The sequence below is a fragment of the Enhydra lutris genome, unplaced genomic scaffold, assembly GCF_002288905.1.
Source record: "Enhydra lutris kenyoni isolate GAN:26980312 unplaced genomic scaffold, ASM228890v2 scaffoldscaffold21, whole genome shotgun sequence".
Taxonomy (NCBI): Eukaryota; Metazoa; Chordata; class Mammalia; order Carnivora; family Mustelidae; genus Enhydra; species Enhydra lutris.
In genome coordinates, this window is record NW_019154105.1 from 47,616,882 (window position 1) to 47,637,289 (window position 20,408).

General features: G+C 34.7%; 1 protein-coding gene across 1 annotated transcript in view; it reads right to left on the reverse strand.

Annotated features, from left to right (window-relative positions):
- Positions 1-20,408, reverse strand: part of LOC111149068 (stromal interaction molecule 2) — a 139,468-nt gene that overhangs the window by 7,314 nt on the left and 111,746 nt on the right. The window contains exons 4-11 of the mRNA XM_022505974.1: positions 16,332-16,443; positions 12,380-12,495; positions 9,361-9,538; positions 8,650-8,827; positions 3,658-3,825; positions 3,369-3,392; positions 2,854-2,954; positions 2,396-2,634 (exon numbers count right to left, since the gene is read on the reverse strand). Coding sequence (XP_022361682.1) covers positions 2,396-2,634; positions 2,854-2,954; positions 3,369-3,392; positions 3,658-3,825; positions 8,650-8,827; positions 9,361-9,538; positions 12,380-12,495; positions 16,332-16,443 — 1,116 coding nt within the window. The remainder of the gene's footprint in view (positions 1-2,395; positions 2,635-2,853; positions 2,955-3,368; positions 3,393-3,657; positions 3,826-8,649; positions 8,828-9,360; positions 9,539-12,379; positions 12,496-16,331; positions 16,444-20,408) is intronic.

Genomic DNA, 20,408 nt, shown 5'->3' on the forward strand with positions numbered 1-20,408 from the left:
CAGTTTATTTCAGAAAAAGGGATGAATAGAGCAAAGTTAAAATCGTTTATCTTTAGTAGGTGGGCATTTAATTTTCAGTACTTTTAAGTACATCTGAATGACTTTATAATAAGAAATTTTAAGTAAATTGGTACCACATTCCCCACTATGAATATTTAGCAGATACTATAAAAGTAAGAGGAAAAAACTATGATCTCTTCTCCTACCCACAAAGAGCTAAACTTTGATAATATTTTCCCTGTCTTTTTTCTTCACACATAATTAAACATAGACAATATTATTTTGTGTATAGTTTCACAATCTTTTACTTTGCTCTTAACGTACCACTGGTATGTTTCCTTGCCACTATTTCACACTTAGACAATTTACACATACCCACGGTACAAATTTAAAACTTCTCAGAGGGTACAAAATAAAGAGGCCTTCATCCTACTCTAGGCTCTAGTCTGACTGCCAGGAGTTTCCCATTTATCAGCTCTAGAAACTATGCTTTCATAACTAGGCAGAGTGGAGTATCACTGCTGTGCCACTGGGTGGAAGCAGAGCTCTCAAAGTGTAATCTTAGGCAAGAGTTTTTTTCACAGATAATAAATTTGGTCACAGAACTTCTAAATCATCAAACTAAAAATCAACTCATACTTTTTTCATATTTTAAATTTCTCTGTATATCACAATCACTGAAAACCGAAGACAACTATTCACATATAGATGTTTGATCCATCGAAAAGAACTTTTTAAAAAAAGGAAAGGAAAAAAAAAACTAGTTAACTTAGGGAATACATTTTCATGTATACTGATACTGAATAATTATGGATTCTAAGGAGGAACTGTTATTTTTAAAAGCTACAGTTTTCAAACAAAATCATACACTTACGAATCAGTGTAGCATTTGTCAAGCTTAAGGGCATATAATTCAAATAAACACAAGACAATATTCAAAGAGCAGAGCTGGCCCAGATACAGGTATAACTTTGCACCAGAACTACTTCACGGCACAGGACAAGTGAGATGAGCAAGGTCACATATTCCAGGGTTCACGGCATTTATTATCTGTCCTGTCTTCTCTATTGTGTTAAGAGTTTAGTGCCTCCCCAATTGACTTGTGTTATCTCTCTATCATTAAACCAGAGAGAGCCACAGAAATGAACACAAATGCATAGTCATTCACTATTTATTTGTAAATTTAGGGCTTTATTTCCTAAAATTGCTCTAAAAATTAGAACCCTTTGTAAATCATAACATCAGGAAAAATGTAACAATTGGATAAAAAAATTCAAACTGGAAAATGTTTATATATCATGATTGATTTGTCTTAATCAGAATTTCTATTTAAGCTTTCAACCAATTAGTGATTAAATTCTGCCTTCTATTCTTTGGAATCTTGTTTTATCTAGTTTCCAAAAGGTCACAAAGATTGGGAAAGTTATTCAGGCAGACAATAACAAGGATGAAAAGTTTTTCAAATGATTTCTAATATAAGAACATACCATTTTAAATTCAATTCTCTATAACTTTGCAAAAATTCCATATATTAATAAATTCTAAAAATGATTAAAATCTAAAATAACTGAATTTAACCTTCCTACTGAAACATATTCCTTACAGTGTAAAAATTCAAAGAATATTTATGTTTAATTTTTACATATTATTTTTACATATTTTATATTTGTTTTACATTTATGTTTGTTTTATTTTTACATACTGTTTTTACATATTTTACATTTATGTTTTATGTTTATAGGATAAACAAGGCAACATACGAAAACTGTACATTTTAAAACCACCTTTGAGAGGAACTCCATTTTCTAGCAACAACAAAAAAATGTTCTTCTAAACGTAAGCACAGTTTAATTCTGCTTAAAAGTAAACTGAGCCAGTGCATCGTGAGTTAAAAATATAGCAGGATAAACTCTTTAAATAAAAGGATAGAGAACTGGAAAAGCAAAACAAAAAACCCCATGCCCACTGGGAATGGTAATGCAATCTCAAATAAATCACAGACCGGCCCAAAGTCACACAGTTGGTTAGTCAGTGGTACCAAGATCTTCCCCTAATTTTTACTTTCTACTATAGATTAAACTGTCATTTGAAAGAATAGTTGCCCTCAAAGTTCAGCACTTTGTTCATACAATATTTAGCATGTATGATACACTACTCTATGTGTATATATATATATAGATAGATAGATAGATAGATATAGATATAGATATAGATATAGATACATACCTGATTATTCTCACATAGTAGAGAGAAATTATTAACCACAAAAGGAAAAAAGAGAAAATGATGAATGAACAAATTTTTCATCATAGGTTTCAAAGTCAATGATTCATAAAATGCATGGTAGAAAGTTACTTGAAAAACTGTATAAACTCTTTTTGAACTCATCACTTACCAGGAAACTGTGACACTATTGGGGGTGTATCTTCATCTAAATCATCAACTCCTCCAGCAATTGGATAGGGTGGAATGGAGACTCTGGGCATCACCACCCAGCTGTGATCAGAATACAGGGAAGAGGTCAAGCTGGGGAGTCCTGAGTTATGGGCTATCTGAAAGCCACAGATCTTCTCAATCTGCTGCCAGCGAAAAAGTCGTTCTCGTAAACAAGTTGTCAACTCAGAGAGCGCTTTCCTGAAAAAGCCAATGTAGTAATTACTTGTTGCATCAAAGAATCTTTAATATGGCACTAAACAGGGCAACTACATGAACAGTGGCAATTACCCATTCTTAAAATTAGTATAGGTTATGTAATTACACATGCTTAAACGACAAGTTAACATATGTAAACTGTTTATAAATTACATATTTCAACATATACAGGTAAACTGATGGCTAAAATAACATTCTTACTTTGCTTCCAGAATTTTGTGATCTACCTCATCTAGGGAGGAGCTATGTGCAACATGCAGAGTCCCAAAGACTGTGCTTCTTTTCTTTTTAATTTTCTCTGCCTAGAAACCCAAGGAGAGAAAAAAATAAGGGTAGGTTTGGAAAAAACACACACATATTAATGAAGTTTGTTTTGAATATATTAATAATCATAAAATCAGTGGAGAATTATATTAGCCAAAATAAAGCCCTAATTTACAAAAAAGAAAACAGATGAGGGAGAAAGCATGCTTTCTTAAGCCAATCAATACAATTCAAAACTTTGTTCTGGAGAACTTTTCTCTTATTCTGATGGTTCAGAAAATCCTAATCTTCTATTAAAACTAACAAAATAACATTAATCATATCCTACTGCAATGAGGTGTTAGTGAGTGAACTGAGCTTTTTTTTTTTTTTTGCTAGAAATCAGATTAAAACTTAATGTCATTTCACACAATTTAATAAGAGTCAGACATTAATTTCTAGTAACTACTAACCTGAATCAGATATGAAGCAGCAACCTAGAGGAGAAAAGCTCTGTATAAAACATTTACGATAATGATAATAGGGATGATTTTTAAATGACACTAAGGTCATTCTAAAAGTTATATACTGCTCTAAATAAGGAAATTTTACTCTACGGCCTATGACTGCAAGAGTCGATTTATGCAGTAAGTTCCAATTCACAAAAAGAAGCTACAACAATAAAATTTTTATTCAGATCTTTGTATCCCAATTGGTTAATCTCTTTAGAAATTTATTAAATTATGAAATATAATAGAGTACCTCATCCTTAGCAATAGCTAATTGCATCTCAGCATTTTGTCTTTTAATATTATAGTACTGTACTTCTACTTCATGTGTTAACTGAAGCCATTTCTGAAGTGCATCTGGAACAGACCAGCTGCTTCGGAGTTCAAATTCTTTTTCAGCCTTTTTTAGAGCCATTCGAACCTGGAAAGGAGGGAGAAGGAAAAGAGGAGGGGGAAGAGGAAATGGAAGGGATGAGGAGAGAAAGAGAAGGTTGGAGGGAAGATGGAGATGGAGAGAGAAAGAGAAAGAAATTTATTTTTTTAAGAAAATATTTAAATTAAGATACATCTTAAGAAATTAAGATTTTACCAAAATTAAAAGAAAATACAATTTTAATTATGCTCTTTGTAAACATCTTTTTAAAATCACAAAGTATAAAAATATATTCCTAACATAAAAACTAGAGCTGAAGTTTTTAAGTGCATCTTAACCCACTAACCAAAGTTGTAAAGCCAAAGGGTAGAAAGGGCTTACATATATCTTAAGTTGCATTATTTAGTTTTTATATTTTATAATAGCCAGACTCAAGGGACAGAAGAAAATTTCAGACACATACCAAACTAAAATGGATTACATTCTTCTTACAGTGTATTTTTGTTTAGGGTATAGAATATAAAAAGTAGGGCACCTGGGTGGCTCAGTGGGTTAAAGCCTCTGCCTTAGGCTCAGGTCATGATCCCAGGGTCCTGGGATCGAGCCCCGAGTCAGGCTCTCTGCTCGGCAGGGAGCCTGCTTCCCCCTCCCTCTCTCTCTGTCTGCCTTTCTGCCTACTTGTGATCTCTGTCTGTCAAATAAATAAATAAAATCTTAAAAAAATAATAATAATAATATAAGAAGTATCCAAAATACAGTGGATACCTGCCCTACTACGCTTCTACTGTTCCCAGGAGACACTACCGAAAGCCATTTCACTATATATTCACTTCTTAAAGTAATGCTACCATTTTTTTGACAGTTTTCATGACATCTTCTTTACGGTTAGTTATTTCTCACTGTTATCATAAGCACATATGTCTATTACAGTCTGTTTAACCCACTTCTACTTAATTCGCTGCTTCTAACATACCAGAAGGTAGATAAATCGGCATTTGCAGACCATGTGTAAATTTCAAGAAAACAGATTCTGAGTGAGACTCTACTTGATTTTTCCATGAGAAACTATGCATAGGTTTCACTGTCAGGATGTCGAAGTCTTCCTTTGAGCTGCCTTTAGGGGAGCCGGACAATAAACAGTTACAAAACTAAAATGCCTACTGCATTAGTTGGAATAAAATGCTAAGGGAAAAACTCTTAAAGCCTAAGAAAAGAACAAAGAAAGAAGAGACAATCCATTCTAAGGAAGATTCACTTACAAACTAGCAAGAGCTCAAGCTAAAGATGTGTAAGGATGCGTGGTGGAATATAAGGAATCACGAACACACTCAAGACCTTCAGACAAAGTCACAAATGCACCGCGGAGCATCCTGCTTCTGGAGCACCATAGCTGTAAATTACTTCCCCCAAAGCTAAGTAAGTAACTAAAAACTCCACTCTTAAACTCATGTGCAGAAGAATGTTTGATCTGAACAAGCACAATTTATTTAAATAAACTTTATTGTGTGCCAGAATAAACTAGTAAGAGTACTGTACACAAATTTCTTCTGATAAAGAAATAGAACAGCTGTCAGATACTGCAGAAAGAAAATTATCTTTGAGAATTATCTTTTAAAACTTCAAAATCAGAAGAAAAAAAATCACAATGGGACACTAAGTACAGACATTAAAAGTAAGGGTAAGATAGAACATACTCCACTTACTTACTAAAAACAAATCCTAAGCAACATGTGCCTGACACATTAAACTGTGCAAAGCGCTTGGGACAATACTGTGTTTAATAAAATAGCTGGCTAAGCTGTGTGGCGTCCCTGCTGCTCTTTCAGGAAGAGAGGATCTGAGGTCAGGTCCTGTCACATGGAGCTTCATACAACACTATAAAGTGTAGGTCAGCAGGCTCTCTTTCTCATAAGATCTTAAAGCTAAAATTACCATACAATTTCCATTGCCGAGGAACTAAACAGAGAATCTATTTCAAATTTCACTCAAGTTTTTCTCTTTATTCATAAAGATTTTTATTATGTCTATACATTTATTTCCCCTAAAAGAACTCAATGAACATATTTAACACAGAATTAGTATAGAGCTAGCTGAGGCTTGGGAAATTGGTTTATTTCACAGCTGAAGCTGAACAATACTTTCACTGACTGTCAAATAATGATTCAAAATTTTGGAAATCCTGACCTTCCAACAAGAGCAACTATTTTAACTATTTTCACTGTTATTATTCATAAGTTTATCATTTGACCTAAATTCTAATCCTTCAGTTTGAATTACACTGTTATTTACAGAGGAACGGATGCGGAAAAAAACGAGTAATTATAAGCTTTTGCAAATGAATTATTAAATTGTTTACAAATATAATTATTTACACAATGTTTGTGTCTCGGGAATAAAACAGCAATAAGTAAAAACATGGTATCACATAAAGAAACACCTTAAATATCTGGAAACACGGCTCTAGACCCAACTTTATGATTATTACCCTTGTGACCTTCACAAGTTCTTCACTTTCTAATCTGAGGTTTGTCTCATGTAGAATAGGCAAATACTATGACTTGTCCTGACTTTGGTCTTCTTGAAACTTTAAGAACAAAATAATTTACATGAAAAAGTATTTAAACCATACAAAATATGAAGTGGTACAACTCTTCACCCGAAAGTTTTTGTTTTAGGGAAAAACAGCGCCACTATACAATACATGTAACAGATACTCTTGACTTACAGTTCTGAGAAGTTGACTACCTCCCAGATAAGCTATAGTAATACTTCAAACTATATGGAATTGTAGACTATATAACATACATAAATTAACTTCCCAGTGAAATTTACTTTTAGAAACAAAACTTTTAATAGCAGTATGGGAAAACGTGGACTTTGGAATAAGACACACAAAAATCTTGGCTTTGCCACCTAAGAGCTATGTGAATTCAGGCAACTTATTTAACCTCTCTCTCATCTATAAATGAGCACATCTCATCTATAAATGAGCATAATATCTATCGTGAGGATTAAAATTTATGACCAAACCATCTGTAATGTGCATAGCATAAACTTCTGACAGAGTACGCAACTGTTAAAACTGTTTCTTATTACTATAATCATGTTGGACAAAGTTCTTTTTAAATACCCACTTAACCCCTTTAAACCACCTCTTACTGACTCAGGATCTCACTAGGATTATTACATTTGTACTGGGACATATCATGGAGATCCTAAGGTCTACTGAGGTGTGCAACGGCTTTTGCAAAAACTTCATATTAGAATGTTTGTGATTTGTGAATCCTTTTTGTAGGGTGTCTTCTCCCTCACTGTGGGACAGTCACTTACTTGTAAAATTCTGCTATCAGTTTATGTATCTGTAGACAAATTACCACTACTGCTTTCTGATTTGTTCTTTCTTACCCATAAAGTGGGTTCTTTCTTACACATAAAGTGCAGAAAAATAGCTAACAAGCTGTTTAGTTTAGTACTGGGAACAAACCAAGAGTTAGAAGTCTTGGTGGGAAAAGACAGTGAGTTCTCACAGAAATAAAAAGCATAATATCTAATTCCTGCACACTATAATTTTGGCTAAGCCTTTTTCTTTTTTTTTTTTTTCTTTTTTTTTTTTTTCTTTCTGTTAACTCCTGGATTCTCTACTACATTCTGTACAGATAAGGTTTGTCAGGTAAATAGGACCTGACCCCAAAGTACATGTAGGAGTTAACTTTAGAGAACAAACTCCTTACAGGGAAAAGATCCAACAAAAAAGATGCCAGGGGTATGAGGGAAACAATAGCTAGCCATGAATGGAAGAGATGGCTGTGTTCAGGCAGAAAAATCCTACCAAAAATGACAATCCTAAAGGAAACAGTAACACAAACTGAACATTTTCTCATGAGTTAAAACTGAAACTCATTCATCACATAATTCTTATTCCTTATTTAGCACCTGGCTGAGAAGACAACAGTACACAAAGCAAAGCAGAAGACAGAACACCAAGGTTCTTGGCCCTGCTTTGTAATTGAGACATTCTGATCTTGGGCACGCTTTCTCGCCTGCAGTTTATCAGTAAAGAAAGGGTCCAAGTCAGAAGAAGGAGATGAGACCACAGAAACAGAGGTTGGAATAACGTGTTTTGAAGATGAAGGAAGGGGCCATGAGCCAAGAAATGCAGGCAGCCTCTGGAAGCTGGAAAAGGCAAGGAAACAGATCCTCCCTAGAGCCTCCACAGGAATGCAGCCCTGTGAACCTATTTTAAACTCTGTCTTAAGAACTGTAAGATAATAAATATGTGTTGCTTTAAGTCACGAAGTTAGTGGTAATTTTTTTATAGCAAGAACAGAAAACCAAAAGATCTGCCTACAATTAAATTCTGCACCCCCACCCCCCACCTTTCCTGAAGGCTTTCATTCCATCTTGAGTAACTGCATGGTAGCAGGAGATACTGAAAAGCCATCTGTAGACAACTTCAGAATTTTTAGCAGATTATGTTCTAAAGCCATTTGACAAGATTCAAATGTATAATAGAGATTCTTTACCTTTGCAGAGAGGTTTAACATTAGATAAACTTTACTAGGTTACAGATGGAAGCTGAAACATATCACAGATGTTAAATAAACATCTTAAATTCACTGGAGATTATTAACATGGCATGGGATAAGATTTCATGAGTGAGTAAACATGACGGTAACTTTATTTTTAAATTATTACTTTGTCATTTTGCTACATGGGCTTTGATCAATGCTAACAATGTGAACAAATAATTCTTTTATTAACTAAGGGAGAATATACAATGCCACTAAATGTAGAAGACTAAACAAAAACAAAACAACTCCTCAGAGGGGAGCTACCACTACCCTAACAAATACGTTTGTGGGATGTAAATACCTGCTCCAATTCCTGCTCTGCGTATTGCCGTCTGCTCAGTTCACATTCGGCTCCTTCCCTTAGCTCTCTCAGCCGACAAGCCTCTTCCTTTGCATAATTGATTTCATCCATCATTTTGCGTTCTAGATTTTGCTTTTCTACAGCAACATTTCTGTTTTCTTCCTGTGCTTTTTCAAGCCTTACAGAACGATAAAAATGAAAACTCCTCACCAAAATTTCCAAAGTTTCATTTTTTTCACAAAGAAAAATACGTATCAAGCAGGAAAATACATGTTTCCATCCAAAATCAGAGTATTTTCTATTGTCTTACATGTGAATACCAAAACTAGCAGGTAGCCCCCTATACAGCTATATGGGTAATACTGAGCTCAAAATACAGTGATAGCAGGGAATCACCCTTCCACAGAGACTTTTAAGAAATTCATTATTACCTGAATCACGTTAAAAATAAAACTTAACTATACATATCATTCCACCTATACTTGATTTATTTCCACTGACCTGCTCATTTATTCTCTAGTGCATACCTTTAAAATAAATCTCTAGTTAGGACAATATAATTTTTCTAAAAATATGAAATGAAGTGGACAGACATTACTGATGTGTGTAACAACTAAATAAAAGTGTGAGCCAATGCCCATATTACATTTTCACAAACTGTATTTGCCTACATAAATAGTAAGACTCACGTAGTTTTTTAAACTTACTCACCTCTCCTGTAAGTCCATTAGGCTTTGCTCTGCAGTTTGTAGACTCTCTAAGTCCTTCATCATTTTTGCAACATGTTCTTTTGATGACTTATTCTGTGTGTAAGCAAACCAGCACCCTCCAACACCAATTACTATAGAAACTGTGAGAATAAAATCCTTCATCCAGTTATGAGGTGGGCCTATAAAGAAAATTAGAGATGATTAATCTTTGATAACAGAAGCTCAATACGTAGAAGCAATTTTTTTAAAATAGGTATCTAAAAACAAACAAATGTGAAAATGTCCCTCCTATAAACCAGGTCTAGCCTTTTAAAAATTCTTTCTTCTAATAATCAAAGTGCTCATTATAACAGTCTGATACACTAGAACTACCAGAGGGCACAGATAAACCTACAAGCATGTACCCCACCCCTGTTGGTAACAAAAGTCCTAGGGAGCCATGAAGCACCTCCAATCATGTTCTCTGTGGGGTGAAAGGAGGCATAAAGAGTACCACCACTATCATACCAACGGCTTTCCTTCAGTCCAGTTAGAGATCGGTCTTGCTTTGATACATACACTGGAAGCCTAATCATTCCCCAAAAGAGCATTTTCCCCAAGCAAGCAGTCATATAACTAAGATTAGTTAACAATTCTCAACTAAGCGTGATATCCCCCCAACAGTGGACATTTGACAATTTTTGCTTGTCACAATCGGAGGGTGTAAAGTGGATGGGGAAGTGGTTACTGGTGTCAAGTGGGGAGAGGCCAGGGATGTCGCTGCATATCCAGTAACACACAAGACAATCACTTTCCAGCCCCACTTCTGCCAGTAACAGAGAAAAATCCAGGAATTATCCAGCCCAAAATGTGAAGCACCAAGGTTGAGAAAGTAGGAGTTAAATGATAACAAGTCATGCTTTAGGTGGCTATTTGACAGAGGTATCTGGGTTACTAGACAGAAAGAACAGATCACCTTCCTTTCCATTAGGCATGTCAGTAATTTCTAGCATTGTTTCTAAAGTAAGGAGTAAGAAGCCACAGCCTACTATCTTCAGTGATACCAAACACAGAAATCACTAGTCAAATAATTTCCTAGTTTATCCCTGACTCTTAATACACACTAATTTTCAGAGAACTCTCTGGAAGGATACACAAAAATAACTAATACAATATAATGTATTCGTTGCTCCAAAGAGATACAGTTTATAGTGGAAAACGACCTAACTGCCCAGGCCTCCAGCAGGAAGATCTGTTGCATGGGTGATGAAATAAGGAGCTCTATAGACGGACAAGTTCCTGTGCTTCCTCGGTCCGTGTATGTTTACACGGTGTGATGAACAGCATGCTCCAGGCCAGAGACCCTCGGGGCTGCATATTTCCAGAGCGCACACCTACAGTGAAACAGATGCACTGCAGAAGGCTAAAATCTCACAAGGATTTATTTTTATTTCTGCCTCAGACTGAGAAGTTCAGCTCAAGTTCTAGTTCAAATATGAGCTCTGTTCAGGCCAAAATAGAATCACCAGAAATAACAATAAATAGACAAGTCCCAAACTCTATAATAATTACCACAAACTGAAAAAGATTTCAGTAAAAACTCCCTTAAAATATGTCTTTGTTCATTTTATAATGTTAGTTTGTGATAAATCTAATGCCTGTATTCCAACTGCAGGGCTCATTCACTCGAATAATAACTCTAAGACAAACACATTAAAAAGGTAATGCATCATTAACTTCTTCACTGGTTTGTTTATTAAAACATTTGCTTTCAACATTCTTTGAGACTAGTATGATTTCTTTTCAAATGATAATATAATACTGTTTTGGCATAGAGGGTGATTTGTTCCCAGATTAATAAAACATAAATATCCCTAACCAAGTTGTACAGAGAGGCAAGTTTTAGAGCTTAATTCTATTTTCACCAATCACTCCAAAGAAAAAATTAGAATCTCATGGAAGACAACCCCCAAGAGATGCAGTAAGAAACTCAGGGTGTCATCTGTGTGGAATGCCTGGCATTTCAGGAGCGTTCTGCTTCCTAGGGTTTGTAATTTCCAACAACAGTGCATTTCCACCACCTCTCACAAAGCGGAGTTCCAGCTGTTTCACCAGCTGCTCTCAGCCTGAGCCAAAAAATAACCACCAGTACAGTCATGGAATCCATCCAACAGCTCCAGGAACCCTTTTTCAGCAGGACCACCCCCAAAACCATAGTACCAAAACCTGCAAGTCTCCTAACTCCAAAAATTGAAGTAAAATAAATATTAGTTTCCTAATTTATCATCTGAAGATGCCATTTTTCTTGTATTAATTTTGTTATTTCTTTTTGGCTTCTGAAAAATAGAACATAATTCCTTTAAAATGTGTACTCTTCAAACACTTTCCCCTAAAAAGTAAAAAGTAAAGCTTTTTAGAATTTGAAGTTAAATATATTAAATTTCCTTTCTGGAAAAAGTATTCCTGTCAAAAGTAAAGAAATACAAGGCTTATTTTCCTTACAAATATGACATAAAAATTTGTTAGATGTTCTTCTTCAACACAATTAAATAACATTCTCTACCTTGTACTTCCGCCAGGATAGTCTGTTACCATGTAAAATTTCAAGTGGATCTCTGCTTTTGACCTATAGCTAGAAAATCCTTTTCCTGGTGATAAATGAAATCAAGTTAGGATGTATTACTCCATGCCATGGAGATGGTTACATTGTACCATTTCTGAAAGGCATCCTTCAGTGAATATCCAGCTATAATGATATCAACATTAAAATTGCTACAAAGATTTAAAGTTCCAACTCTAGAAATTTAATTCTAAATTATCAACTAACATAGTTTTTACAACTTTTTACATCAGTAACCAGCTTGGAAATTTCACATGCCACATTTCAATGACAGAAAATCTCATCCTATAAATCTTAACATATATGACATTTCTTTTATACCTAATGATTTTCTTAGTGTTCTTTCTTACTTTTTCCTTCTTTAAATAACAAATATATGATCTGATGATTCTTTTGCATCAGACTCAGAGAGAATACTAACGTGTCAGAGGTCCAAACAAAACCACATCCAGTGCCTTGAGCTGAAGTTTTTGCCTGTGACTCCGATCGCTGATTTTCAATTGAGAACTCATAAATGAAGGTTCATGTACTGCTATCCTGTTTATTTAAAAAAAGCACACATATTAAATGAAAATATTTCTAGTATGTAAACTTAAATATTTTAATAATACATTTAATACTCAGTGATGACTGCTGTAAGAGCTCATCCATGTAATTTAATACTTTATTAACATATCAAAACATATCAAAAACCTTCCAGTGTAAACTCAGCTGTACGAACACCCATGTATGTCAATTATTTATTTATTATGTTGATGTTTTTGTTTTCTAAGGTTACTTTATGCTATAATTTACTAGGATATTGAAATTTTATCAAATGCAAAAGCATTTTACAACAATTAATTACCTCTGGCATTTTACTATAATTTCACAGAGAATAAAAAAATCGTACATGATTTACTTAACATCACTAGCAGACTTTAAAATATAGTTCTCAATTTAGGTCATATTACTTTTCTTTAAAAGTATCTAAAAAACCCTATACCTTTACATTCTTATATGTAAATTGCTTAAAAATTAAACAAAGTCCACTAAAGTCGTAAGTGAGAGTTAGAAGTCCTCATGGAGAAGAGGGAGGGATTTAGGTAATAAAAAGTACTGAACCATTTCACCAGCAATGAAGAAACCACGTAGGGAGGAGGGAGCAGGAAAAGGCACACGTGAAATAAGTAAATAAAATTACTTTGTTTTGAATTTCAAATCCAAGTAGCCCAGTCATCAACTAAGACATCTTAACAACTAAATATGATGCCAATAAAGATCCTATAACACAAAGTCTAATAATAATAAAATTGCTAATAACAATGACAATAAAAACAAGCATGTACTATATGCCGGGTCCTGTATCAAGGGCTTAGTCAAAATTCAAGAAAACCTCTAATATATATAAAATTCCCATTTTATAAATGAGGAAACTAAGGTAGGGAAAGATTGAGTAACTTGCCCAAGGTTGCATAATTAGCAAGAGGTAGGGCAGGGATTCAAATCCAAATATGTGTGATTCCAACGACTGTACTCTGAACCACTACATTTTATTTTGGAAGGTATCAAAATCTTTAAGTATGGAGAAGTTATAAAGCCTCCTATAACTGCTGTAGGCTTCTATAACACTTTACAGAGTAATGAACTCTAACTTTCCCTTTACAAAATGCCTTCTTTCACCTCCACAGGTCCCTTCTGTGTATGCTGCTATTACACCTTTAACGTGACAAACTGCTTGAAGCCAAAGCTAGGTCTTGTCTCAGTATCCCCAAACCTAGCATTATGCTTGGCAAAAGTAGATGCTTGATAAATGCTTGTATAATACATGAATGAATGCATGGATGGATGCATGAATGAATTAATAGCAACAATATCGATAGACTAAATTTAAGAAAGACAATGAGATGTAGTAAAAAGGATACCAAATAACAGTTTTATACAAAGTTCAGTATGAACCCAGAGGTGGAAGTGATTCTACCTGAGTGGGTGAGGATGTCAGGGAAGTTCACACAGGTCTGAAAGGAATGAGGAGGCATGTGTCAGGCGAAGAGAGCCTTAGTCTAAGCTCTGGTAATAAGAATTTCAGAGTATAGAAAATCAGTAAAAAGCTCATGATAACCATGATAACTGACATAAAACTAACATAATTTTGGCTACCTACTGCATATGTGACAGTATTTTAATGTCACAGAAAGGAAACATAATGAATTGTTGTAGGCACATGTACATCTGTGATGTGTAATACATTTTCTTATACATTATTATAAACAGCTCTTTTATCTACAGTTACCCTACAAAAAGTTCTGTAACTCACATCCTTAAGTTAATTGATACTGCTCCTTTAAGTGGACTCATGTAAGTGCCATTACCATAGAAAAGGGGCTGGATGAAGGGCATTTCAGTTTTCCTTTCTCCTCCACTCCAAAAGGCTCCAATGGGCTTACCTGAAAGCTGAACTTCTGTATTTATAACTTGTCTTTCCTAGCAACATGTTGACTATTTTAAAAAATTGATCTTGATTAAGTGTGATGTTATTTCAACAATTCTAGTATTTGAGTTATCGCTGATAACCTTTACTTAACCAAAAGAAAAAAGTGACCATAACATTTATTGCCAGAACACCAATCAACCTATTCTATTTCATGTTGTTGTCACACAAAGAAACTTCCCAAAAGACAACATAAGAAAAATACTATGAGTTCCTTATACCAGGATAACAGAACTCAAAAACCCCTAATCCCATTTTAGTGCTCTACTATCCTGTTTTGACTTAGAAACTTCTCGTATTTAAAAGCAAAAACTGGGGTGCCTGTGTGGCTCAGTCAGTTAAGCATCCAACTTTTGATTTGGGCTCAGGTCATGATCTCAGGGTCGTAGGATCGAACCCCACGTCAGGCTCTGTGCTGAGTGTGAAGCCTGCCTAAGATTCTCTTTCTGCCCCTCTCCCCACACCCCCCACCCCTTTTCTCTCATAAATAAGCAAGCAAGCAAACAAACAAAAAATCTATCTTATCTTTGTCTTCTTTCCAGCATCTAGTTACACCATGAACAACATAAATGATACTCAATACACACTTGTTGAATTGACTCTTATTCCCATAATTCCATCATTATAGTCATGTACAGAGTAAATTCATAAATACTGATGTTGATGTTCAGAAAATATTTACAGGAGATATGAAAATTTTGGATTGAGTTGAAAATTTTCATATTTTTCAACTCAATCCAAAATCCAAAGTCCAAAGCAACAAAAGCCACTTAAATACAGTATGTAAGTAAATTGATTAGAAATACAACATACACATCTCATCACATATAGTAATAAGACAATAATAAAGGATTAATCTTTTTTGATACAAGAAACATTTGAGAGAATGTAAAATAAGCAATCTTCCAACGGCCAGGTTCTGGTAGAACCATTACAAATTTCAACATTTAAATCTTTAAAAAGTAACAGGGCACCTGGGTGGCTCTGAGCTTAAGCATCTGCCTTCTGCGTAGGTTGTGATCCCAAGTTCCTGGGATGGAGCCAGGAAACCCTTGATGGCCACCTACTCAGTGTGAAATCTACTTCTCCCTCTCCATTGCCCCTCCCCCTGGCTCCTTCTCTCTCTGTCAAATAAAATCTTAAAAAAAAAAAACCCTTAAAAAATTATTAAGTTAACTAATGGAGATTTAGAAAATAAAATTTAGAAGACTAGTAACAAATAATTCCAGACACCTAAGGGATTAAACTGGCATCCTAGACTTTGGTATAAGATCTGTCTGGGTTCAAATGCTGAATTGGGCAAAACATTTAACTTCTCTATGATTTTTTTTTTTTATTTGTAAAATGCAATAATACATACTTAACTTTAACCATGAAGTTGAAATGAGATAACACAGAGTACCTCTATGTAATTTACATTTTAAAATGGTTTTTATTAAACCTCTTTTTTTTTTTTGAGGTTTAACTTACAGCCACTAATACTGAGTGGTTATTGTTGTTATTAAAAGAATATAATTAAGAAGGACCTGTACATTAACCCACTCAAATAGATTTTTCATAAAGGTAGATTAATATCAAATGAATATGTTTTTGTCATATCTACCACATGGTCAGAGGTTGGCCCTCTAATGTTATCTAAAGATGCAGCTGGCCTATCTTCTAATTCCCAAAATTACTATCTTTGGTAATAAATTTTAAGAAGAGCTTGATTATACAGATAAGAAAAATTGATTAAAATTGCAAATTCATGCCTTAAAAAAAATTAAAGAATGGATATATTTATAATATTTCCTTTGAGCCTTTAGCCACAGAGTCAACTTATAAATTTGGCACTAAAAATAACATCTAGTATGTAATTCTCCTTGAGTAAAAAAAAAAATACATTTGGATAATAAAGACTAACCTGGGAAGCGTTGTTCCTTTGACATTATTGTCTCTAAAATTCTTCTCATATTGGGGTAGTTCAACAAATTCTATCAACCACTGAAGCGTATCCTCAAGGGTCCAATTATGAACTGCAAGAGATAAAAGGGGAAGGCATATTTTAAACACATCTGCTTTCAAAATTTGTGTAATTTACATATATATTTATATGTATATACATTCACACATACATAAAATTACTATAATTTCAGAGGATGTTAATTGAATTTTCAATTCAATTCAATTGACAATAAGTACTAACATGATATTTGGCATTCTATCAGAAGCTGAAAACAATGGAGACATACCTCCTACACTTAAGAGCTTATAATCTATGACAGAGAAAACATGAAATAAAAAGAAAAAATTAGCATGGTTAATTCTAAAATAAGCAGCTATGTAAAATCATTCAGGATGAAAACAATCCATCATTTCTCTGGTTGTAGAAACACTTATAAAACATGTACCTAATTATTCTTTCATTTTGTCATCCATCCATATAATCCTGTAAACCTTCTGAATATCATATCAGGTTCCATTTTAAGCCCTGGGAATATGGTAGTAAACAAGATGTATAAAGTCCTTGGCCTCATGGGAGAGGGGAGGGGCAATCAACAAGACGTAGAAGAAAAGTGGGGGAAATTCCAGACAGAGATCAGCTATTAAGAAAGAAAGGAAAGCTGTCAGGATAGCCTCTGAGGAGCTGTTATCTGATTTGAGAACCAAAACTTGCAAGAAGCTAACACTGTGATGATCAGGGATAAAAATATCCCTAACAGAAGAAAAAGCTAGTGTAAAGGCCTTATGATTGTATTGAACTAGCCACGTTTGAGAGAAGGAGGCGGTAAATAACCAATGTTTTCAAATCTATGTTTACCCTCAATGTGGAGAAAGGATTATAGGAGACAAGAAGGAAAACAAAGAGCACTAAGCAGGACATTCATTTACATAGCTGTCCAAATGAGAGGTTATTGCCTGAGACTATGGTGTTAGCAGAGGATATGGCGACAGAGAAGTGGTCAGATTTAGGATATATTCTGGGGATAATGCTGCTAGATGTAATCACAAAATGGATGAAGGTTGTTAGCTACAGGAAAGTTTAAAAAAAAAAAGTACACAGGGTAGTGCCATTAACTGTGATAGGAAAGACTAGGAAGGAACAGACTGGGGAGGCAAGTAGGAGTGTGTGACAGAGATCAAAAGTTGCTTTTAGACATGTTTTATTGAAGTATTATTAGATATTTAAGTGTAGATCTATAGTAGCAGTCAGTTATACAAGTCTGGAGCTTCAGGAAAAATGAGGTTAGAAACAAAGATATAAAAATTGAGAGTCATCAGCATTCGGATGATCTTTATGCTGAATGAGATTACCCAGGTCAGTGGATTGAGGGAATGGCCCAAAATCATCAAGAAAATGACCAGTTATGGCATTGCTTCTCTTGGACACTTATCTTGAATTAAGCTTGTTATATTCATTTTTTTCCTCTAAGCTTTACTTAAAAACAAACCTCATGAAGCACTAATATGATTATCTCCATTTTTGGAGATGAGAAACTAAAAAGTCAAGGGGACCAAGACAGTCAGTAGCAGGACTGGATAGGAACCCAGGCCAACTGACTGCAGGACCTGACTATGCTCCTCTAAAGCACTAATACTAAATAGCAGTAGAGAGATAAACAAACAGTTAAAGATTGGGAGCGACTTAGACATTCCTGCTTGAAGCATATGGAGGACAGTAACAACATTATCCAAAGGGAAGGATCCAAGTGTCCTTAAAAAATTAAGAGCTCCATATTGTCTGCATTTAATTTGAGGGTTTGGGAACACAAAGTGCTTACAGGCCACAAAAAAGTCAAAGGAGAGTGATGAAAACAAGTGAGCAGTAAAAGCAGACCTAGGAATCCATCTGTGTATATATAAATTTGAGAAATATCTTTCTGATAAACTACAGAAAATTATGAGTTCACTTTTGCAAGCAAAGCTAATTCTTCACAATCTGCATTTTCATTAAGTGCTCAAAAGAGAAAAAGCTTAAATCACAAATGAAAAATTAACTAGCAAAAATTCATTTAAGAATGACACATGGTAATTGATAATTTTCTATTGAGACAAAGCTTTGACTATTTTAAAAATCTCTCCTTCATGTGTTTCTGCCATAAGCTTGGACACATGCCCAAGGCTGCTGTATCCATTTAGTCAAATAACTTAGAATACCAGCCAAAGGTTCAGGCCCTCGGTGCTTTCCACTGAATTTAATATATTCAAAGTAGCCTTTTTTCTTTTAAGTTTCTTCCCATTCAGCATGAACTGCACTGAGAATTGCTTGTCTTGATTGCCAAGAAACCAACAGTGCAGCTGCACCTCACACACCCACACAAAAATCTCAGCTAAGAAAAAAGGATAAGTTTCTGTCATTTCTATGGCTGTTCAACTGATCAACAAAAGTCCCTGATCTCAACACTCCAGCACATCAAAATATTCCCCCAATTCCCAATAAGCCAGCATAGAAAGGAAGAAAAATCGAATGGAAAAAAAAATACCTATTTAAAGTGCCCAAATCCCAGCATTACTCTATTCTGTAAACAGAGTATTACAGTGGCTCTAAAGTAATTTTCTTTATAATGAATCTTTAAAACAACAAAATTCTAACTCAGAGCACACAGTTTACTTTGGGAGAAGGTTCACTTCTTCCTATGCCTTTTGGTTTCTTTGGTAATACCTAGTAAATACCTTCACTTCTCATGACCATGGCATGTACTTTATATGAGCTTTCTCTGATCCGAATATATTAGTTGTCTTTCAGTTCTTAGGAGAGATCATACTGTTCCTTCCTCAGGGCCTTTGCACATGTTATTTCCTCAGTATGAGATTCTTTTCTCCATTGCTCTGACCCATCTTTGTCTCTTTACTAAGACTCCCTATCTCAGTTAAGACTTCAATCCCTCAAGGGAGGCTTTCTAAACATTGCTAATGGTCATAAATCACTCTGTACTCTTTAGGCACAGCATTTAACTAATTATAGCTATTTATTCGTATGATTTATTGTATGACCATTTCAACATATGTTTACTTCACTAATGCATTGCTTCTTGCTTCTATTCCTAGCATATGGTACACAAAAGATGCTCAACAAAAATTATCTGTTCGATCCTCTTGAATAAATGAAGTAGAACAGGTATTGTGAAAATATATTTCCACACTTTAGTGAGGAGACTCAAATAATCAGAAATAGGACTTTGTAGAAGAAATCTTTGATGGCAAAGCACTCACTCATTTAAGAATTACCTGGTTCCTCATCACCGCCTTTCAGGGCTCTTTCACATGTGCTGTTGCTAAACAGAACTTCCACCAGAGGGCAGCCCGAGAAGGAGACTGCATTTCTTCAAAACCTAGATTTCCCATTTGCAAAGCTATAAAAATGCCAATTTCTATACGGCTAACTTATATTCTTTCTGCTAGAAATTGTGTCTCCGAGTGATTTTTGACATTTATTCCAAGGCTAAAATAAAGAACTCTGGAATACAGAGACCTTATTCTTGTCCCAGCTGTGTCACAGATTCATTAGGACATGACAGCCAGGTGATTAACTATGAGTCAGTTTCTTAACACAGAGAATGATAAAATTGATCTAGACCACCTTTAAAAATTCATTCAAATTCTGATTCCATTATAACAAACAAAAGTTGGTGTTTAAAATATTGCTAAATAGCTAGCCTAGAAAGTAGATTATAAAATACTGACGGGGAAAAAGTAACTCTAAAAACTTTCAAGACAGACACAAAAACTGCTGCTAATGTTTATTATGTGTGTATTAAACACCAGGAGATTTGCAAACATTATTTCAAATACTCATCGCAACAACCCACTGAAGTAGATACCTTGATCACCCCACAGAACTTAAAGTCTATGAAGATGAAGTTCTTAATTAGACATAACAGATTAGCAGATGATCAAACCAGGTTTCAGACTGAGTTTATTTCTAGAGTTGTTAACCACTGTGCAGTAAATTGCCTTTTCAGATTTAGGTAAGGGGTCCCAATAATCAAATTAAGCAATA